Source organism: Pagrus major, chromosome 1 (genome assembly GCF_040436345.1).
Source record: "Pagrus major chromosome 1, Pma_NU_1.0".
NCBI lineage: Eukaryota > Metazoa > Chordata > Actinopteri > Spariformes > Sparidae > Pagrus > Pagrus major.
In genome coordinates this window covers 3,072,507-3,095,623 of record NC_133215.1, presented here as the reverse complement: position 1 = coordinate 3,095,623, position 23,117 = coordinate 3,072,507, and the positions used below count along the sequence as shown (strand labels likewise).

General features: G+C 41.8%; 4 protein-coding genes across 4 annotated transcripts in view; 3 read left to right on the top strand and 1 right to left on the bottom strand.

Annotated features, from left to right (window-relative positions):
• The window catches only part of LOC141017906 (calcineurin subunit B type 1-like), a 29,345-nt gene extending 6,429 nt beyond the window's left edge, over nucleotides 1-22,916 (bottom strand). Inside the window, exons 1-3 of the mRNA XM_073492751.1 lie at nucleotides 22,651-22,916; nucleotides 18,624-18,663; nucleotides 958-1,134 (exon numbers count right to left, since the gene is read on the bottom strand). Coding sequence (XP_073348852.1) covers nucleotides 958-1,134; nucleotides 18,624-18,663; nucleotides 22,651-22,653 — 220 coding nt within the window. The 5' untranslated portion in view covers nucleotides 22,654-22,916. The remainder of the gene's footprint in view (nucleotides 1-957; nucleotides 1,135-18,623; nucleotides 18,664-22,650) is intronic.
• Nucleotides 2,255-6,093, top strand: LOC141017826 (E3 ubiquitin-protein ligase TRIM21-like). Its single transcript, XM_073492633.1, has 3 exons — nucleotides 2,255-2,380; nucleotides 3,036-4,756; nucleotides 5,567-6,093. Exon 2 carries the CDS (start codon nucleotides 3,038-3,040, stop codon nucleotides 4,682-4,684), a length of 1,647 nt encoding a protein of 548 aa, XP_073348734.1. The 5' UTR covers nucleotides 2,255-2,380; nucleotides 3,036-3,037; the 3' UTR covers nucleotides 4,685-4,756; nucleotides 5,567-6,093.
• Nucleotides 7,237-10,433, top strand: LOC141006768 (E3 ubiquitin-protein ligase TRIM39-like). The gene is made up of 2 exons (XM_073478998.1): nucleotides 7,237-7,378; nucleotides 8,030-10,433. Exon 2 carries the CDS (start codon nucleotides 8,032-8,034, stop codon nucleotides 10,081-10,083), a length of 2,052 nt encoding a protein of 683 aa, XP_073335099.1. The 5' UTR covers nucleotides 7,237-7,378; nucleotides 8,030-8,031; the 3' UTR covers nucleotides 10,084-10,433.
• LOC140993958 (E3 ubiquitin-protein ligase TRIM21-like) lies at nucleotides 11,636-14,657 on the top strand. Its single transcript, XM_073463517.1, has 2 exons — nucleotides 11,636-11,773; nucleotides 12,410-14,657. The coding sequence occupies exon 2, from the start codon at nucleotides 12,412-12,414 to the stop codon at nucleotides 14,050-14,052; it is 1,641 nt and encodes a 546-aa protein (XP_073319618.1). The 5' UTR covers nucleotides 11,636-11,773; nucleotides 12,410-12,411; the 3' UTR covers nucleotides 14,053-14,657.
• Nucleotides 22,917-23,117: the final 201 nt, after the last annotated feature.

Genomic DNA, 23,117 nt, shown 5'->3' with positions numbered 1-23,117 from the left:
ATTTCACGTGAAAAAAAGAAAATTTTCTCACGTTTTCACAGATGGACAAAAATTGAGGAATTCAGGGAGATAATCCTGACAAAACATTCATTTCTACCAGTTCGCAAGTCTACAGAAGCCCTGAGGGGCAAGTGAGGATTTTTTTTTCTTCTGGTGATCCATTTCCTGAGTAATTAATAATAAAAAAATATTTATGGGAAAACTTTTTTCTGTGTTAGAAATTAAAAAATAAATTAAGAATTAAAAAATTTTTCCAGACACACAAAAAACTTTTTTCCTCACAGTAAAAAAAAAAAAAAATCCTCATAAAAAAAAAAATAATTTCACTTGGTTCCAGACACTTTTAATTTTTCTCGTAAATGTTTTTGTGTGTGTGCAACAGAGTGAGGTAAACAATTTTCAAGAGTAAAATAAGGCTCATTTTTCAAGTGTTTGTTTTTGTAATACTCATTTTGACCGGACGAGGCTGCACACAAACTTTGTGGAGGAACGGGGAAACCGGCGACAAAATAAAAGCCCAATTATTATTATTATTTACACATAATGAGGCATCTCACATTTAATTTCACTTCATATCAAACATTAATTATAGATCCACGTTGTCATAAACATTCAAACGGCATTAAAGAATGAATACTGTAAATATTCCACCAAGTATGATTTTAGTTTTCATGTAGTTGTGTGTGAAATCACGACTGTGCTGTCAGGCGCACACTGCACACCTTGAAAAAGAAAAATGTTACATTTTTAAATATATTTCACTAAATTTCACAGATGAAAACAATGTTTAGAACTTAGAAACTGGATCATCAGGACCGAACACTCTCACTTGTCCCTCAGGGCTTCCGTAGACGTCATAAACACAGGAGAGAAAACAACGTAGCTCGGGCAGAAAACAATACTTCTCACTTGCCCCTCGGGGCTTCCATGAGCCTGCCTTTGTCATGATTTATTTACCTTTGAAGTCGACTTCTCCATTTCCATCGGTGTCAAATATGTCGATGACTCGCTGCACCAGGGGGTTCTGTTGGAGTTCTGGTAGGGACATGAACTCCTCCACGCTCAGGGAGCCGGAGTTATCTAGGTCGAGTTTCTTAAATCTCTTTCCTAACCTCTTAATCTCATCAGCATCAACTGAAATGAAACAGAGAGAGAGAGAGAGAGACGAGTTATTTACAGACAGACGGACGGACGGACAGAACACACCGACTGAAATTCAGCCTAACAGGAGGAGGAGAGTCTCTGGACCGGGTCTGCTGAGTCTGCTAGGCGACGCCTGAGAAGTTGAGGACACGCAGCAGCTGAACCACCTGTATCTTCCTTCCTTCCTTCCTGCCTGCAGAGACCACTTCCCTGTAAACTGGACCAGACCTACCTGGTTTCTTGCTCCTACTGGCCATAGTTGTCCAGAGCTACTGGTCTCTCACTGCACCAGTCGGGTTGAACCTTGTGCTACTGGACGGACCTCCTGGTGCCGCGCTCTAAGCCCTAACACCGGGTCATGTGACACCTCTTTCAACACTAATCACTCTGCTGATAACCATGAATCAGCAAGACACAGTGGAGGTGTATTGTGTTGGTAACCTGGTGGAGATACTTTATCCTGTCCCTTTAAATTATCAAAGATATGAAGAATTTTGCTCTAATGTCATGAAAATACCACAAAAGCCATCAACAACAAGTGGAAATCGAGGAAATGTTTGCATTCATAGAACATGAAAACAATTTTAAGTCACGATCAGTTTACAGTTAAAACAAGAAATAACCCAATTTTATGTTTTGATTTGTTTATCGGTTGTTTTACAAGACTGAAAATGACAATTCTTTAGTTTTGAATATTGTAAATTGACATTTTTCTTCACGTTTTATGTCATAGAACAAAACATGTAAACATCTTCAGCCTGAGGTAACCACACACCTTATTTCAGACAGTTAACTGAAAATCAATTCGAAAAAACTCTCAGACTTTGAGACGAGGGAACCGGATGTGCAAAAGTGCAAACTGATTTCTGGGTTTTAGGACTACAGACTATTGTTCTGACTCATAAAAATTCTGTCAACCTGAAATTCAGGTATTTCTCGCCCTCCTGACAAGTGGTTTAGAAACTGCTCCTATTTATTTATCAGAGAAAACAAATGGGATTTCGCAATAACTCTAAGTCAGAAAGAGGAAACGACCCTGAGCAACAGAGCTGCAGTAAGAGGAGGAGCAACGCTGCAAAGACGAGAGCTTCAACGTCACACGACAGAAATGAAACTAAACATTTGTCAGAGTTGAAGCCACGTGGCAGTTGAGACGAGTCTGTTTGTCTCTCAAAGAAAACTCAAACAGAGTTCATCAGGTCTTTATCAACAACAGCAGAGTCTCTGACAAACACTGGTGAGTACAGATGATCACATTTACACTTTCAACAACCAGGACTGACACAGACCTTCAGCTCGACTCAGACAGGAAGTTCCACTCTGTTCATTTCATACTGACTCTTATATTTAACTACAGCTGTTTGTCCACAGGCTCAATATACAGTAACACACTTAAACTGCTTCAAACAGTCTCTGGGTCAGTTCTCAGGACTTTATCACTTCTCACTGAATCTCTGTAGGTTGAAGATTAGTTCATCACCTACTCGCTTCCTACATGTATAACACATTCTAGTTCCTCTGACTGTTTCACATTAAAAGCTTTCCACCAGCATGCCAGCAGGAGGCTTTTAATGTGGAGGAGCTAGAGGAAATGTTATTTGTTCGTCATCAAGTAAGCACAGTTTTCTTAGCAGTGCTGCACTTCTATAAAAATGTGTCGACACAACAGGTAGAGAGATATCTGGTGCTGTTTTGGCAGCTTTACAAGTCTGAGCTTGTTAACACTGTTTACATCATGAGTTACTGACTGGGCTTGGTGCAAATGAAAACTCATTATATATTATTAAAAATTAAGCAATCAAATATCACATCTCAGACTTACAGTAGGACTTTCTTTTTAAACTAATAACTATAACTTTTATATTTTCTTTTCTTCCTCACTACATGTGTAGACATGGCTGCTGCAAACTTCCTTCCATCTGAAGATCAGTTTCTGTGCTCCATCTGTCTGGATGTGTTCACTGATCCTGTCACCACATCATGTGGACACAACTTCTGCAAAACCTGCATCACTGAACACTGGAATAATAATGACCAGTACCTGTGTCCCATATGTAAAGAGGTTTTTACCACAAGACCTCAGCTGAGAGTCAACACTTTGCTCTCTGAGATGGTTTCTCAGTTCAGACAGTCAGCTCAACAGAAAGCCAGCAGCAGCAGCTCAGAGCAACAAGTGTCCAAACCAGGAGAAGTTCCCTGTGACGTCTGCACTGGACCCAAACTGAAGGCCCTGAAGTCCTGCCTGGTGTGTCTGGCCTCCTACTGTGAGACTCACCTGGAGCCTCACCTGACAGTGTCAGGCCTGAAAAGACATCAGCTGATCGACCCTGTGGAGAACCTGGAGGACAGGATGTGTCTGAAGCACGATAAACCTCTGGAGCTGTTCTGTAAGACCGACCAGATGTGTGTCTGCGTTCTCTGTCCTGTTTTAGACCACAAGATGCACAAATTTGTTCCTCTGAAAGAGGAATATGAAGAAAAGAAGGCAGAGCTGGAGAAGACAGAGGCTGAAGTTCAGCAGATGATCCTGAAGAGACGACTGAAGATTCAGGAGATCAACGACTCAGTGAAGCTCAGTAAGAAAGATGCAGGCAGAGAGATAGCAGAAGGTGTTCAGGTCTTCACTTATCTGAAGGAGTCTGTTGAGAGAAGTCAGGCCGAGCTCATCAAAACAATAGAAGAGAACCAGAAGAAGACAGAGAAACAGGCTGAAGACTTCATCAAAGAGCTGGAACAAGAAATCTCTGAGCTGACGAAGAGAAGGACTGAGGTGGAGAAGCTCTCACACTCTGAAGACCACCTCCATCTTCTCCAGAGTGTCCAGTCCCTAAACATCCAACAACCACCACCCACCAAGGACTGGACAGAAGTCAGAGTCCGTCCATCACATGAGGGGACTGTGATGAGAGCTGTGGCTCAGCTGGAGGAGACACTCAGTAAAGAGATGAAGAAGCTGCTCACTGAGTCCGAGCTGAAGAGGGTCCAGCAGTATGCAGTGGATGTGACTCTTGATCCTGATACAGCACATCCTGAACTCATCCTGTCTGATGGCAAACAAATGAGTCATGGTGATGTTTGGAAGAATCTACCAGACAACCCAGAGAGATTTTCCGAACATGTTTGGGTTTTAGGAAAGCAGAGTTTCTCTTCAGGCAGATTTTACTTTGAGGTTCAGGCTAAAGGAAAGACTAAATGGAATCTAGGAGTGGCCAGAGAGTCGATCAACAGGAAGGGACCGATCACAAGAAGTCCTCAGAATGGATACTGGACAATACATCTGAGAAATGGATACGAGTACTTTTCTGCTGCTGGCCCTGATGTCCGTCTCTCTCTGAAGTCTCGGCCTCAGAAGGTGGGGGTGTTTGTGGATTATGAGGAGGGTCTGGTCTCCTTTCATGACGTAGATGCTGCAGCTGTTATCTTCTCCTTTACTGGCTGCTGCTTCACTGAGAAACTCTTCCCATACTTTGGTCCTGGTCTCCATCATGGTGGTAAAAACTCTTCACCTCTGATCATCTCTCCTGTCAGTTACACTGACTAGTTTGAGTTTACTCAAGGGGACAAATGTTTACATCTCAGTTTTTAAAGAATCTGTTTACTGAAATTCATTTCAGTAAGTTTTTTTTTCCCCCCATGCTCCGATAACCATGTTGTAACACACATCTCGGAATGGCCAGCTGACCTCTCTGCTTGGACAACTGCACATCACCTCAAGCTCAACCTTAGTAAAACTGAACTCCTCTTCATCCCGGGGAAAGACTGCCCTCGTATGGAGCCGTCAGTCACAGTCGAGGACGTCACGGTATCGCCTTCATCGACTGCGAGGAACCTGTGCGTAATCCTCGATGACGGACTATCCTTCACCTCACCTGGCCGGCTGGTACCGCCATCGCTGAGAGCAAACAAAAGGTCGCTCAGCGAAGTCGCGACTCTTCTCTGTTCTGGCGCCTCAGTGGTGGAACAACTCCCGACCAATGTCAGGACAGCAGAGTCACTCGCCATCTTCCGCAAAAGACTCAAGACTCACTTGTTCTGACTTCACCTCGACCCCACATAGCATGACTCCCTCCCACCCCACAACCCCCCCCGCAAAGGGGGGAAGCCTCCTGCGTCAGGTATCGACGCGAGGGGCACTTGATCAAGCTTTTTTTTTTTTTTTTTTTTAAATAAAAACTTTATTGAACAACTTTCAGTTACAGTCATAACATTGACTTGGAAAATACAAAACAAGTCTGGCATCTCACATTAAGGCACTTGACCAAGCATCAAGTGTCTGACGAACAGGGATGAGACGCATCAGCTGCACTGTTGTGAAGAGCTCGTGCGCGCTCCCACGCCGGCTTGGCTGATGGCTGCAGTTCCCCTAACGGCCGCAACGGCCGGCGAGTCACTATTGAGTCTTATTTCTTGATCCTGCCCCAAGTCCCTTTAAAACAATGATTTGAAGTGTATTCATCTCTTTCACCTCTCATCACGGTACGTTAGAGAATATCTATTTAAACCTCTGTTAACTCCAGACATTTATTTTCACTTCCAAAGTAAATCACTGTTTCTAAGGAGACCAAAAATGTTGAGCTGAAATGAAATGAAATTTGTATAAATTGTTGTAAAAAGCCTAGATTTTGTATTTGATGTGCAGCCACTGAAAACAAAAAGCTAAATGTTTCATTTTGTCATGAAGTTTAATTTAAGGCCTTTAACATGTCTACATAATACAGTGTGTGATGTTGTTGTACCAGACATAAAATGTTGGTTAATGTAGGTTAAATTAATAGAAATGGCAACAGGATTATCTATTTTGTATTAAAAAACGTGTTTTGGTCAATTACTTGTCACTGTAGCCAAATTTTAAATGTTCTGTGAACGATGGAAAGATGGATATTTAGTCAAAGAAATCTGCAGTTTTGTGATTATTTTTATTAAAACTGTCAAATAAACTACTTGTTGAACACAAAGCCTGACTAAGCAGTTAATTGTCCACGAAACATTGATAGAAAAGTCTTGTTAACACGCAATTTGTGATGTCACCAACAATGAAAACTGCGATATAAAGATGGGTAATTTATAAATTTATCTACATTTCATAGATATTTATACTCATCATTAACACGATGAAAATGGGATTTGATTTCATGGAAATCCTCAGGGTTGTACCTGTTTTACTTCAGCCTGCCCATATGCTTCCTGCAGGTTTACTATATTTCATAAAATGATTTTTACCTTTGTGATGTGTAAAGAAAAAATAACATGATGTCCTACATTTGAATCATTTACAGTGGGTCAACCTATACCTACTGATTTCTTTGGCAGACTTTGGGGGGTGAAGGGGAGATTCAACTGGGTCGTACTCTCTTTAACCAAACTGTCGCCCTACATGACAGTTGAACTCAACAGCCTGGTGTTAATGTGAAAACAGCCGTCAGCTACATTCATTCATGATGCGTCTGAGTACCTTCATCTTCATCAACAGACTCTGTTCAGTATAAACTCAACAACTTCTCCCTGGAAACAAATGTAAAGATCTAATTGTGAAACATTAGATCTTAAACTTGAATCCAATCATGTTTAATTTGAAATCATTTCACTGATACAGTAATGTAAATTTATGAATACAAACTTGGAGAAACTGTTTTTCTTGTTTTTATGTCATGTTTTCTACAGAACTTCTAGAAATAACAAGAGTGACAGTGATAGTGGTTTCGATTGACCCGATTTAAAAATGTCAATACTATAAACACAATAAAGTCTTTCTGAAAGACTCATCCAACAATATTTGGTTAATTTAATTGTGAACATGTGTTGAGACCTGACAGTCGTCCTCACGTCTGTCCACTTCAACATGACTCCCAGCTACACTGCAGCAACAACAACAGCCTCCATGTTGACCACTGACTGACGTTATGACACAGAACCACCACTAGATGGATCACAACCCAAAGGAATGATGAGCCAAAAGTTACTGAACAAAACCTTTTCCCATGTCTTACTCCACCCACTTAATAATCATGTAAAACAGAGGGAGGAAACAAGTCCTGAGCAACAGAGCTGCAGTAAGAGGAGGAGCAACACTGGAAAGACGAGAGCTTCAACGTCACACAACAGAAATGAAACTTAACATTTGTCAGAGTTGAAGCCACGCAGCAGTCGAGACGAGTCTCTGTTTGTCTCTCAAAGAAAACTCAAACAGAGTTCATCAGGTCTTCATCAACAACAGCAGAGTCTCTGACAAACACTGGTGAGTACAGATGATCACATTTACACTTTCAACAACCAGGACTGACACAGACCTTCAGCTCGACTCAGACAGGAAGTTCCACTCTGTTCATTTCATACTGACTCTTATATTTAACTACAGCTGTTTGTCCACAGGCTCAATATACAGTAACACACTTAAACTGCTTCAAACAGTCTCTGTGTCAGTTCTCAGGACTTTATCACTTCTCACTGAATCTCTGTAGGTTGAAGATTAGTTTATCACCTACTCACTTCCTACATGTATAACACACTATTTCCTCTGACTGTTTCACATTAAAAGCTTTCCACCAGCATGCCAGCAGGAGGCTTTTAATGTGAAGGAGCTAGAGGAGATGTTATTAGTTCATCATCAAGTAAGCACAGTTTTCTTAGCAGTGCTGCACTTCTATAAAAATGTGTCGACACAACAGGTAGAGAGATACTTGGTGCTGTTTTGGCAGCTTTACAAGTCTGAGCTTGTTAGTCCTGTTTACATCATGGCAGTTACTCACTGGGCTTGGTGCAAATGAAAATCATATATTATTCAAAATTACGCAATCAACTATCACATCTCAGACTTACAGTAGGACTTTCTTTTTAAACTAATAACTATAACTTTTATATTGTCTTTCCTTCCTCACTACATGTGTAGACATGGCTGCTGCAAACTTCCTTCCATCTGAAGATCAGTTTCTGTGCTCCATCTGTCTGGATGTGTTCACTGATCCTGTCACCATACCATGTGGACACAACTTCTGCAAAACCTGCATCACTGAACACTGGAATAATAACGACCAGTACCTGTGTCCCATGTGTAAAGAGGTTTTTACCACAAGACCTCAGCTGCGAGTCAACACTTTGTTCTCTGAGGTGGTTTCTCAGTTCAGACAGTCAGCTCAACAGAAAGCCAGCAGCAGCAGCTCAGAGCAACAAGTGTCCAAACCAGGAGAAGTTCCCTGTGACGTCTGCACTGGACCCAAACTGAAGGCCCTGAAGTCCTGCCTGGTGTGTCTGGTCTCCTACTGTGAGACTCACCTGGAGCCTCATCTGACAGCTTCAGGTCTGAAAAGACATCAGCTGATCGACCCTGTGGAGAACCTGGAGGACAGGATGTGTCTGAAGCACGATAAACCTCTGGAGCTGTTCTGTAAGACCGACCAGATGTGTGTCTGTATGCTTTGCACAGTTTTAGACCACAAGACACATGATGTTGTTCCTCTGAAAGACCAATATGAAGAAAAGAAGGCAGAGCTGGGGAAGACAGAGGCTGAAGTTCAGCAGATGATCCAGAAGAGACGACTGAAGATTCAGGAGATCAAACAGTCAGTTGACCTCAGTAAAGAAAAAGCAGACAGAGAGATAGCAGAAGGTGTTCAGGTCTTCACTTCTCTGAAGGAGTCTGTTGAGAGAAGTCAGGCCGAGCTCATCAAAACAATAGAAGAGAACCAGAGGAAGACTGAGAAACAGGCTGAAGACTTCATCAAAGAGCTGGAACAAGAAATCTCTGAGCTGACGAAGAGAAGTGCTGAGGTGGAGAAGCTCTCACACTCTGAAGACCACCTCCATCTTCTCCAGAGTGTCCAGTCCCTAAACATCCCAGAACCACCACCCACCAAGGACTGGACAGAAGTCAGAGTCCATCCATCATATGAGGGGACTGTGGTGAGAGTTGTGGCTCAGCTGGAGGAGACACTCAGTAAAGAGATGAAGAAGCTGCTTGAAGCTGAGCTGAAGAGGGTCCAGCAGTATGCAGTGGATGTGACTCTTGATCCTGATACAGCACATCCCGCTCTAATCTTATCTGATGATGGGAAACAAGTGAGACTTGGTGACACAAGGAAGAATCTCCCAGACAACCCAGATAGATTTTGTCTTAATCCTGGTGTTTTAGGAAAGCAGGGTTTCTTTTCTGGAAAACTTTACTATGAGGTTCAAGTCAAAGGAAAGACTCAGTGGGATTTTGGAGTGGCCAGAGAGTCGACCAACAGGAAAGGAGAAGTCACACTGAGTCCTGAGGATGGTTACTGGTCTATATGTTTGAGAAATGGAAATGAGTACTGTGCTGCTGCTCACACTTTAGTCAGTCTCTCTCTGAAGTCTCGGCCTGAGAAGGTGGGGGTGTTTGTGGATTATGAGGAGGGTCTGGTCTCCTTTCATGATGTAGATGCTGCAGCTCTCATCTTCTCCTTTACTGGCTGCTGCTTCACTGAGAAACTCTTTCCATACTTCTGTCCTGGTCTTAATGATGCCGATAAAAACTCTGCACCTCTGATCATCTCTTCTGTCGGAGATGCCCCCTCCGCCCCTTTAGCTCGGCCCATGATGCCCCGTCCTTTGGCATTCATTCCTGTTTCCCTCCCGGAATCCATGCCCGCCCAGTCACTGCCCAAGATGAAGATGCCCAAGTTCAACTTCCCAATCAACGATCCTGCTGACAATATGCCCACCCAGCCACTGCCCAAGTTCAAGGTGCCCAAGATGAAGATACCCAAGTTAAACTTCCCAATCAACGATCCTGCTGACAATATGCGCCCCAACCCCCAGCTCAAGATCAAACCCCCCAAGTTCAACCTCCCAATCGACAATCCTACTGACAATGTGCGCCTCCCACAGTTCATGCTCAGCCCTGTCGAGCACTACCAGGACCCAGTGTTTTACCCAGAGTTCGAGATGCCAACCTTTGCAAAACAATATAAAAACCCCTAATATGTCAAGCTGAACTCTTTGGTTTTATTTTTCTATTTAATGTGCAGCTTCAGAAAGTATATTGCTGGAAGTTTCATTTAAGATTAAGACCAATCGTTTCTACAGAATACATTGTGTGTCATTGTTATACTGGGCATGAAAAAATAATGGCTAAAGTTAATTAATGGAATAGATATTAATAGTATTTTCTCTTTCATCTAAACAGTCTTTTGTTTAATTGCTGGTCATTTCCACCACTTTTGTTTTTTGCTTAGTGAATACTGGAACAGGTGGCTTATGGGACAAAGAAATCTGTAAATATGTGATTGTTAAATAACAAACTGTAAAATAAATCAGTTGTTGAACACACAGTCTGAGGAAGAAGTGAACTCAGCGCCAAACACTGAACGGAAAATTCAAAGCTTTTTAAAGTTTGTCTAAAACATAAACAGGATGCAATCATTTCCAAATGAACTGTGTTGACCTACAACAGTTTGACAAAGTATTGTTGAGTCCATGTAGTATCATCCTCTATACAAGCAGACAGAGTGGTGAGCCTCACCACATCCTCGCTTGTGATGACTGACCTTTATCATGTTAAACATATGCTTAATCTTCCCTTTTTATTCTTTAACATAGCATATTCCTGAACGAAAATATCAAACTGATGATAGAGACTGTGTGAAATGATCAAAAGCTCTGGAATAAGGAATTAAAGGGACCCTGAGGAGAGATTGTTTGTCAAACTGCTGTGTTCAAGCTGATGAAAATGGTCCTGTCACTGTACACTGTTAAAACCAAACCACCTGACATGTCACATGACAGTTGAACTCCACAACCTGATGTTAATGTTAAAACAGCCTTCAGCTACATTCATTCATGATGCGTCCGATTACCTTCATCTTCACCAACCGACTCTATTCAGTATGAACTCAATAACATCTACCTGGAAACAAATGTAAAGTTTTAATTGTCGAGTAAGTTCTAGGCCTGAATCCAGTCATTTTAAATTTGTAATCATTTCACAGATACAAACAGGCTGAAGTCATGTTAAATCTATGAATACAAACCAAAAACTCAAATGCATTTTTCCTGTTTTCATTTGTTTTCAGCAGTGCTTCTTCTTGCGGGTAGTACGACTGACAATGATAGAACCTTACATTTTTATATGTTGTAAGTTCACATTTTTTCTATCCAAATTTCAAAACTATAACACAATAAAGTCTCTCTCAAAGGTTCATCCAACAATAATTGGTTAATTTTAATTGTGAACATGTGTTGAGACCTGACAGTCGTCCTCACGTCTGTCCACTTCAACATGACTCCCAGCTACACTGCAGCAACAACAACAGGCCTCCATGTTGACCACTGACTGACGTTATGACACAGAACCACCACTAGATGGATCACAACACAAAGGAATGATGAGCCAAAAGTTACTGAACAAAACCTTTTCCCATGTCTTACTCCACCCACTTAATAATCATGTAAAACAGAGGGAGGAAACAAGTCCTGAGCAACAGAGCTGCAGTAAGAGGAGGAGCAACACTGGAAAGACGAGAGCTTCAACGTCACACAACAGAAATGAAACTTAACATTTGTCAGAGTTGAAGCCACGCAGCAGTCAAGACGAGTCTCTGTCTCTCAAAGAAAACTCAAACAGAGTTCATCAGGTCTTTATCAACAACAGCAGAGTCTCTGACAAACACTGGTGAGTACAGATGATCACATTTACACTTTAACAACCAGGACTGACACAGACCTTCAGCTCGACTCAGACAGGAAGTTCCACTCTGTTCATTTCATACTGACTCTTATATTTAACTACAGCTGTTTGTCCACAGGCTCAATATACAGTAACACACTTAAACTGCTTCAAACAGTCTCTGTGTCAGTTCTCAGGACTTTATCACTTCTCACTGAATCTCTGTAGGTTGAAGATTAGTTTCTCACCTACTCACTTCCTACATGTATAACACACTATTTCCTCTGACTGTTTCACATTAAAAGCTTTCCACCAGCATGCCAGCAGGAGGCTTTTAATGTGAAGGAGCTAGAGGAGATGTGATTCGTCTGCATCAAGTAAGCAGAGTTTTCTTAGCAGTGCTGCACTTCTATAAAAATGTGTCGACACAACAGGTAGAGAGATATCTGGTGCTGTTTTGGCAGCTTAACAAGTCTGAGCTTGTCAGCACTGTTTACATCATGAGTTACTGACTGGGCTTGGTGCAAATGAAAACTCATTATATATTATTCAAAATTACACTATTAAACATACTTTTTAAACTAATAATTAAAACTGTTTTATAAATATATATTTTTCTTTTCTTCCTCACTACATGTGTAGACATGGCTGCTGCAAACTTCCTTCCATCTGAAGATCGGTTTCTGTGCTCCATCTGTCTGGATGTGTTCACTGATCCTGTCACCATACCATGTGGACACAACTTCTGCAAAACCTGCATCACTGAACACTGCAATAATAACGACCAGTACCTGTGTCCCATGTGTAAAGAGGTTTTTACCACAAGACCTCAGCTGCGAGTCAACACCTTCATCTCCGAGATGGTTTCTCAGTTCAGACAGTCAGCTCAACAGAAAGCCAGCAGCAGCAGCTCAGAGCAACAAGTGTCCAAACCAGGAGAAGTTCCCTGTGACGTCTGCACTGGACCCAAACTGAAGGCCCTGAAGTCCTGCCTGGTGTGTCTGGCCTCCTACTGTGAGACTCACCTGGAGCCTCACCTGACAGCTTCAGGCCTGAAAAGACATCAGCTGATCGACCCTGTGGAGAACCTGGAGGACAGGATGTGTCTGAAGCACGATAAACCTCTGGAGCTGTTCTGTAAGACCGACCAGACATGTGTCTGCGTTCTCTGTCCTGTTTTAGACCACAAGACACATGAGTTTGTTCCTCTGAAAGAAGAATATGAAGAAAAGAAGGCAGAGCTGGAGAAGACAGAGGCTGAAGTTCAGCAGATGATCCAGAAGAGACGACTGAAGATTCAGGAGATCAAACAGTCAGTCGAGCTCAGCAAAGCAAATGCAGGCAGAGAGATAGCAGAAGGTGTTCAGGTCTTCACTTATCTGAAGGTAACTGTTGAGAGAAGTCAGGCCGAGCTCATCAAAACAATAGAAGAGAACCAGAAGAAGACAGAGAAACAGGCTGAAGACTTCATCAAAGAGCTGGAACAAGAAATCTCTGAGCTGATGAGGAGAAGTGCTGAGGTGGAGAAGCTCTCACACTCTGAAGACCACCTCCATCTTCTCCAAAACCTTCCATCTCTGAGCCCTGCTCCACCCACCAAGGACTGGACAGAGGTCATCTTCCGTCCATCACATGAGGGGACTGTGGTGAGAGCTGTGGCTCAGCTGGAGGAGACACTCAGTAAAGAGATGAAGAAGCTGCTTGAAGCTGAGCTGAAGAGGGTCCAGCAGTATGCAGTGGATGTGACTCTTGATCCTGATACAGCACATCCAAATCTCATCCTGTCTGATGATGGGAAACAAATGAGTCATGGTGATGTGAGGAAGAATCTTCCAGACAACCCAGAGAGGTTTTCTGGTCATATTTGGGTTTTAGGAAAACAGAGTTTCTCTTCAGGCAGATTTTACTTTGAGGTTCAGATTGAAGGAAAGACTGAATGGAATCTAGGAGTGGCCAGAGAGTCGATCAACAGGAAGGGACCGATCACAAGAAGTCCTCAGAATGGATACTGGACAATACATCTGAGGAATGGATACGAGTACTTTTCTGCTGCTGGCCCTGATGTCCGTCTCTCTCTGAAGTCTCGGCCTCAGAAGGTGGGGGTGTTTGTGGATTATGAGGAGGGTCTGGTCTCCTTTTATGACGTAGATGCTGCAGCTCTTATCTTCTCCTTTACTGGCTGCTGCTTCACTGAGAAACTCTTCCCATATTTCTGTCCTGGTAAAAATTATGTTGGTAAAATCTCTGCACCTATGATCATCTCTCCTGTCAATCAAACTGAGTAGACTGACAACTGGTCTTATTCATTTTGTTGACTTGTTCAGTCAAGGGAACAAATGTACACATCAAGTGACAATACTGTACAGAATCTGTTTACTGTGGTGATTGATTTACACGTACCATTATACAATTATTGTCTAAAAACATATGCCATAAAAGGAAAGTGGTTTGTTTCATAAGTTGTCAGTTTGGCAAGCGATGTTTTGTGACTAGCAGATGATGCATGATGGCTGTAACAAATCTGTAAATTTGTTGGGGAAAAAAAACTAAATAAAGCAAAATAAACTTTGTGAAATGCTTTAAAGACAAGTGAGCAGTGACCAGTGGTGTAATTCGTTATTACTTTTAAGTAAACTAGAGAGAACAGAACATTAGCTGGGTGAGTGTGTGTTTGAAGAGCTAAATGCACTTATATAATATATAATGTGTTATAAAAAATGTTTTTTTTGTGCTTTTATGGTTTCTATGTCAGCACTCTTAGTTTACGGGCTCATTAGTTGCATTTTCAAACATCATATACTGGCTATAAGAGCCTGTGTTGTCTTGTTTTCATTGCAGCAGCTGTGCCTAATACTGATGCCTCTGTTCAGTTCACTGTCAGATTGTTAGCAGAATAAAGATGTAAATGTTATATTACGTCCGTCATTCCTGTTATTAGAAAAGAAGGCAACAAACTGACAGTAGAGTCAGACATTCAAAGGTTCATGTACAGTTGGCCACACGCCTTCTGGACAATATAACCCACATGTGCAACGAGTGGCAAAGAGGTTTTATCATATTATTTGGTAACTGTAAAGTACTCAAGCGTAAAGTAACGTTACCCAACACTGACAGTGACTGAACAAAAAAGCCTGTTTTACTCACAAGTTGTGCTTCATTCCTGTTACAGCTAACAAATGTAATCCTTTATCAATGCAGGCAGGTTTTTCTGACATTTGCAAAACAATTATGTCAAATTCATGAATCTACGCTGCTGGAAACATGTAACATTCATGCAGCAGAGGAAGAAACGGTCCACGGTGTGGCTTCATATCACAGAGAAAGATGGCCACAGTGCTAGTTGTAATGTTTGTAAATGATCATTTCAAGTCAGGGTGGAAAAACCAGCAATATGCTGAAACATCTTTCTATGAAACATGCGCTTAATTTCCAGAAATGCAGAGAATTCAACACTCGACACACAAGAGCCGCTGCTTCCCAACCCAGCAGCATGTCTGGTACCTGAAGTCAATATTATGTAATAATGACATTAGAACCACGCAGGAAGGCTCATCAGGTTTTTCTCTTTGAAACCCTGCGTAGGCCTACTTTCTGTTCACAGTGAGAATTCAACCAGCAATCCATAAGGGAATCGATAGAGAAGCGGACTGTTTAGCAGAATGGAGAACGGGATTTAGTATCAATATAATTTGATCGATTCCCGTCTATGGCCGATTTGGTGAAACCTGAGGTGTGTGGCGGTAACATCACGTTCGGTTTAATACAACAGCTTCGCTCGATGAGCAACTGTTCTGTCAGAACTACAACAGAAGAGCAGCTGCAGCAAAAATAGATCAGGGGCATAGAAATAGCAGCGCAGAGAGGAGTCATGATAGAGAGGTTCTGCTCATGCATCCACTGAACGTTGGCAACCTGGATACAGTGGCAGCAGATTGTTTTTACATTCTGCGGTACTCGTTGAAAACACAATGTGTGGATCGTCTACGGCTGCCGAAGGTGCAGAATTAATTTCTCAGAAGCTGCAAAGATTAATTTTTTAATGCTACAACTTCTGCATTGTTTACATCCACGTTTAATGGCCGGCAGTCAGATTCAATTTGATCCCGATTCACTGGGTCCTGATTCGACTTGATTTCTAATTTGAGTTTGTTTAGAGTTATTCTAGTAAAAATGCCAAAGTTGCCTGGATGTGAAAGAGATTCTGAGAAAACAAATGCTGTTTATTGTACAAGAAACCCTCTAATCAGATGTCTTATTACTAATATTAATGTTTATTAGAAACCGACTGATATGAGCTGGCTGATATTATCAGTCGATATTAGGCTTGTCACAGATAAACTGGTATCAGAGTATATGTGCCACGATATGAAAACCTTCTTTTAAAGAGATTATAATCCTGAAAAAAGACGCTTGGGATGATTTCTGAATATTAAACTCACAGTGAAGTTAACTCTTTCAGTGCACTGGTGTTATTTTAGACTTTTAAGTTTATTGTTTTACAGTAAAATATCTTGACTCCATTACACTTCATCTTCACACATGTTTGATTACTACATTTGAGGGATGACTGCCAAGAACTATACAGATATCAGAATGTTTTTACCCAATATCAGTATCAGCATCAATAACGCATCTGTCGGGCTGTGATGTTTATTTTATCCTCCATTATTTTAACACTTAATTATTAAAAATGCTGTTGTGAAAGAACAAGAAAGTCATGACAGATGTCAGCCTGTGTATTTCAACAGAGGAAAATAAGGTGAAAAAGCAACTTTCCCGTTTTCAACAACATTTTTTTAAGATTTCCTAATTTATGAGGTGCACCTGAATGCACCATAAAGTCCTTGTGCTGTGTGTGAAACTCTGACACAGAGAGACAGCAGAGGACAGAAGTATACCAAAGATTTGGTATCAACTTTCCAAGTAACAAAGTCTAAAGCTTAACAGCATTTTAAATCTTCACCCAGACCCTTTGAAGAAGCTCCCACTTGCCCCTCAGAGCAGAATTACAGGAGGTCGTGGTTGAAACGGGACAAGATGTATGTAAACAGACACGACATCTCCAATATCCTGTGTTCAGCTGTGGTGATCCTGGTATCATCACAATACCAAAGCCATTTATCTGATGGAGGTAAAAAAGCATGTACGCTCGCAAGGTGTTCACAACTTCACGCCATCAATCAAGTCATCAATTAAAAAGGAAAACTGCTTGATTGCCTGGACAGTAGTGTTGCTTTATATGCGAACAATAGCAACCCGTCTGTGCTGATATCAGAGGAGCTGTACCAAGTGCAGCAACTTCACCGCTGGACGTAAATACAATTTTGGGCATCGTGTCCGATCAATGGGGGGAATGCAACGTTGAAATGCAGCAAAATGCAGGATGATCATGCAAAAATCAGCAAAAACAATGTCACGTTGGCTAGTAAGCTACAGAGACTTAAGCAAACTAGCAGCATCGGTTTTATGGTTTCATAAAACATTGAAACGAGTTTTCGACAGTTCGGAGGGCCATGACGCCCCAACGCTTCACCCTCACCCGGACGTGAGCGCACAAAACATAGAGGTAGGACTAAGTGGTGCAAGGGGCTAAAGGTGTTTTGGGATTGGGCCCAAAAAAAGGCTAAAAGCAGTTTCTGGTATTCAACAGGCAGGTTGACAGGCAGGTTTTCAAGACGGTTCACATGTCAAACATCAGGCCGGCAAACTTCTCTCCCAATCAAAAGCAACGGCCGATGTAAATTTGAGCCCAAGTTCAGCTTACAAATCTAACTTCCTGAGAGGGGCGCTTCTCAAAAAATAGGTCAAGCATTACAGTCATTATTTTCTAATTAAGCAGCGAGATTTCCTCTCTGGAGTGGGAGGTTCAGAGCAAGGCGACCACCTAATTAAAACTGGGATATTGCAGTGACTAAAAATAAACGAGGTTTTCCCAGCACCCCTGACATTGACCTTTACAGAGCGATGAGGCATTTTTAGCCTCACAGCGTCTGGGTCAGGCTGCCGGCTGAGGCCTGCAAGAAGAAGGTGCAGCATGTGGTGATGTTCACATCAATCACCGGCCACCATCATATCAGTCAGTGGGAACATGACTGACTATTCCCTGATGAGCACTATCCAACAGAGCAGGGTGCTAAATTATCTGTTTATATACAATTATTAAAACCTGTGCCGTGTTGAAACTGGCAGAAGATGCTTATGTAGAGTCTTTGTTTGTCTTTTGATCAGATGAATCCAGATCCAAACATCATTTTGTTCATTATACACAACTCATCCTGGAGCTGTAACTCACTCTCGCATTAGATGTTTCTTACACTCAGGTGTGCATAATACCACAGGTTAGTGATTTGTATTTAAAATATAAAAATGTGAGTTTCTATCATCGGTTATTTTATCGTATCGGCCACGAGAGTCTCGGCTGAAAACAATCCGTATCGTGCATCCTTATACACGAAAAAGAAAATGTATCCGAATACATTTTCTTGCGCTTTACCAAACTCGTACCAAACCATGACTCTTAAACCAGTGAATGAACTGAACAGCAGACTTAATTGTTTTCCTGCACATCCAAAAGTCGTCGTGTTAATCACTTTAAGAATAAAAACTTTCCTGAAGCTCGGCTCAGAAAATGCTTCCAATAAAACGAGAAGAAGAAAGTTCTTGCCCTCCAAATGGTTCATTTAAAACCTAAACCACATTGTGATTTGTCACCGGTTTGTTTTATATCAGATTCTCACCAGCAACATAACACAGATACACAGATCAACAGATGTGGAAAGTTGCAAATGTTTGTAAGTTAAGACGCCGACAGTGTTTGATGTAATAATGTGGTGAAGAGACATTAACTGATACTCACAGTGCGAGCACATGTCCAGGGCGTAACTGGCTTCATTTCCCTGAAAATGACAGAAGATTGACAATGAAACAAAGTGTTCCACATTTCAGCACCTGATTAAACACATCGTTGTCATTTATACTAAAAGAAACATGGCTGCTGTCTGCTGTTTGAATGGAGGAGCTGCTGTTTGGCATGTGGAGGGGTGAAAAAAAGCCAACTGGCACATTACTTTAAATCCCACTGACGAGCAGCTCTCTGTGGACTGGGAGAAATCGTGCACATACATAAAGAAAAATCTGCAAAATCTCAATTCAAATGTGTACGAAGGATTACGTGAACTGTTCAGGGTTCTTGTGTAAATGTTGGCGTTCATTATGCATGAGCGACAGAATGATCTGGACTCTGAAAATGAGGCCAACGTGCCGCCTCGATTTGCTTCGTGTCGTCTCTCGAGGACTTGAACCAGGCTGCTCCGGCGAGGCTGCAGTTTTTCTTCTTGCTAACGAGAGCCGCGGTATCTCCAACTCACAGGTCCTATGTGAGATTTTAACTACATCCACACACATAATACCCATCATGTCATCTGTGGGGTTAATACAGCTGACTGTATGAACACTGGGCTCCTCACTGAGATTTTGGGCTTTCCGACTCTGTTGAATTCAACTATTACATCCAGTGAAATATTAGAAGTTTCTGTAATGATTTCCTTGCTTGCTTCTTTGTTTTAAAATGTAATTTTGTCATAAATTTTAAGCAGGTTTTTAGAGGCTGATAGGTCACAACAGTCACAGCTAATGTTTATTTCTTTGATTTATGTCGTTCACAAAATGACGAATAATTTCCTTAAGACAAATGTTTGTTTGTCCAACCAACAGTGTGAAATCTTTAGATATTAAATTATCACACAAGACAAAGAAAAGCAGCAAATCCTCACAGTTTTAGACGTTGGAACTGGATAATATTTGATATTTTTGCCTCAACAGATGACGGAAAGAATCCATCAATCATCAGGATAGTTACAGATTATTTCTTATATCTGATTATTTTGAAACATTTATGGAGACGTTTGGTGCAGATTACTTTGCAGATTCAGATTATTCAGAGTTTAAAGGCTCTTAATTGTGTCGTGTAACCGATCAGAGAGTGTTGTGGGCGGGACATCGTGTGAGAGGATCCAACACATTTTTGAATTAGTGTATTTTATCTGCAATCTGACAGAAAATTCACTGATACTAATGATTGGAAAAAAGCTGAATATCTTACAACCATCACATCATGAATTCATGTTGCAGCACCAACATAGATACGACTCAGAGCTCAGAAGTATTACAAATTACAAATCAAAACAGGTCACATGACCCTGCAGATTTGACAGGTTTATTTCATCCAGGTAACAGTTCAAGGTGCCTTTTTCACCTTTACTGAGCAGCAGAGGCGAACAGGAAATAGGAGAGAGGGGACAAAGAGATGTGACATCGCTGGCTGGAATCGAAGCGGCGATGCTGCAAAGGTCATGCAGCCAGGTGGAGCACATTGTTGGCCTTTTGATCAAAGCTCAGTGGGCCGGTCTCCACACAGCGAGTCAAACGCTTTAAACTGTGATAAATAAAATCACGTTTCTATGATCTGGGCTGTTGTATATTTTGGTTCTGGTTCAGCTCGTGATACCGGTCAGTGGTTCATCTGTGTGTCTTTCATTGTCACATTTAACATCACACTCAGATTACTGTGAAGGACGTGAATCAACAAGAGGAAGGCCTGAACATCAGAGCTGAAAACACTCTCAAAACATCTCGTCGATGGCGGCCGAACAAAAAATGTCTCTGAGAGAGAATCTGCCATTTCTCACATCAGACAAACAAACACTTCCGCTCAGCATTTTCAAAATAAAACAGTGAAATACAGGGAAAACTGGCAAACTGCACCTTATGTACAGAATGAGCTCCTACAGAAGAGCAGAGAAATACTTGCAATGTTTAAGAGGCGGCGCTGGAGCAGTAGTTCACTGTAGATTCACAGAGATTAAAATACAGAAACAAAACCACGTCTGTAAAACACATTTCAGCCACATTGTTTTAATCAGTTATAAGAATCACTTGTTCTGGCTCCAGCTTCTGAAATGTGAGCATTTTCTGCTTTTCTTTGTCATTTATCACCGTATATAAAGTCTTTGGGTTTTGGACTGTTGGTTGGACAAAAGAAGCAATTTGAATTTGATTTTGGGGTCTGTGAAATTATGATGGTCATTTCTCACATTTTTTAACATTTTATAGATTAAAAGATTAATCGATAAAGATAATAATCATTAGTTGCAGCCTTAATTTCATGTGAAAGCAAACTGAACGTGCAGAATTTGAATTGTTTGAACGAACACATTTTGTAGACGTCTCCTTGGGTTTCTGAGACATGGTGATGGCCATTTTCACTATTTTCTGACACTTTAAGGACGTAATGATAATCAGCAAGTACTCAAAAATGAAGATAATCATCAGTTACAGATCGAACTTTGACACATGTAACGTTCATTTCAGAGAAGATCAATATTTTGGGTCATTTATCAAACAAAAATGCTTTTTCAGGTTCATACTTTTATTTGAAGGTCCTTTCCAAAAAACCCATTGTTTTCTTATGGTGCATCGCTGCAGCATCACTTTTTCACACTGTGTCTTGAACGCTCCATTTTAGCTACAGAGTGAGACATCTCACCTCTGTTCAATCTTTGGTGAGAGTCGCACATGCGCATTACTTAACGGGCAGGATGCAGCCAATCAGAGGCAGAGTAGGGCGGGGCATACCGAGCAAGGTAGTGCGATCTAAAATAACACCGCTACAGCAGTAGCAACTGTGTCTGCTGACTGACTGGAGTGTTTATATTTCATAATAAATATATAAATATACATATTTATATAACGCCTGTTACGCTGTGATGCACAAAAGTTACAGAAGTAAAGGCTCGACGTTGCGTTTCAGGCAGCGCAGCAGAGTTTTCTGTGGGAGAGTAACTCTCTCTGGTGTGAACAGACCTTTAACATGCACAAAATGCGTCATAACACAATAAAAGAGAGGCACAAACCCAAAAACTATAACATGACGTCTTTAAATGTGAACATTTTCTGCTTGTCTTTCTCATCTATGACAGTTAATGAAGAGTCTTTGGGTTTTGGACAAAAGAAGAATGAAGACGTCACTTTGGGTTCTGGGAAACTGTGATGAGCATTTTTCACTTTTTAAAAAGAAACATTTTGTAGACTTAAAGATGAGTTGATTGTGGAAATAATCAGCAGATTTAGGGACATTATTATAATCAGCAAATCAGCTACAGCTCTTACTTTGACACATGTAACCTTCATTTCAGAGAAGATCAATATTTTGAGTCATTTATCAAATAAAAATGCCAAAGTTTTCTTATTCCAGCTTCTTAAAGTTGGTTTCCTGCTTCTCTATGTTTCACATCATTGCAACTTAAATACCTTTGAATTTCAGGTCGGACTAAACTCGAGACTAGTACTTGCTAATAATTTAGAGACACAATAAAAAGCTAAATAATCTGTGGTGGCAGTGCTAGTTTGCTCAGTAGATGAATATTTGCTTTCCTGGATAAACAAACTGAGCGCTTTTATTTTGATGGAACTGTTACGACACTTCCGTCGTCACTCGGTTGCGCACTTGACGCACCTCCAGCTAGCTAACCTGCTAGCAAAGCATTAACAGTATTTCTATATTTCCTCGCCAGCTAGCTTCATCGTCAAACTCCTCCAAGCACTACATTTAAATCCCCTTTAAACGCGGGTGTGTGGCCGCGCGTCTGTCGGGAGAAGCACAAATAACACAACAATCCACCGACAGCGCGATAAACAAACGCTCTGGCGCTGTGCTAACGCTAGCTAGCTAGCTAGTTAGCTCGCTGCTGCTCGGTAAGGCAGCTTAGCCCGGAGTGCTAGTAACGAAGCTAGCAGCACAGTCGAAGGAGGAGAAGCTGTCGTTACAAAATGACGTTTTGACATTTAATGTAAGGAGGAAAAATAAGGAGCAGGCTTTTTCTCACCATTTTGCCGTCAGAGGGTCTTCAGCTGCCGAGGGGGGGTAATTCAAAGCACCGCTGGCGGGTCGATACGGGCAGAAACAGACGATGTTTCGGCGAGGATCGTGCGACTTCTGACGGTCAGACGGAGACCGACCACCGGCTGCCTGACTTCACGGTTACTGACAGCGGGGGAGAGATTCACCGCAGCGCCGGCAGAGAGAGACGCAGAGGGGGGAGAGAGAGCACCGAGAGACTGGTGGAGAGAGAGAGAGAGAGAGAGAGGCGGTGAGGAGAGTGAAGGGGGAGAGCGAGGGGGAGGAGGGGGAGGAGGAGGAGTGGAAGGTGCAAAGCAAAGCTCGTCTATCGAGAAGAGGCTTCACTCGACTTCATAATAACAACACGGAATCAAAGGGGGCTTTAAATATCCCTCGGTGACATGATGAACATCCACTCACGGACTCCGCGAGGCACAGTGAGGCGCGCAGAGG

Coding starts and splice junctions, on each gene's coding strand:
- LOC140993958 (XM_073463517.1), top strand. CDS start 12,412: ATGGCTGCTGCAAACTTCCTTCCATCTGAAGATCGGTTTCTGTGCTCC.
- LOC141017826 (XM_073492633.1), top strand. CDS start 3,038: ATGGCTGCTGCAAACTTCCTTCCATCTGAAGATCAGTTTCTGTGCTCC.
- LOC141006768 (XM_073478998.1), top strand. CDS start 8,032: ATGGCTGCTGCAAACTTCCTTCCATCTGAAGATCAGTTTCTGTGCTCC.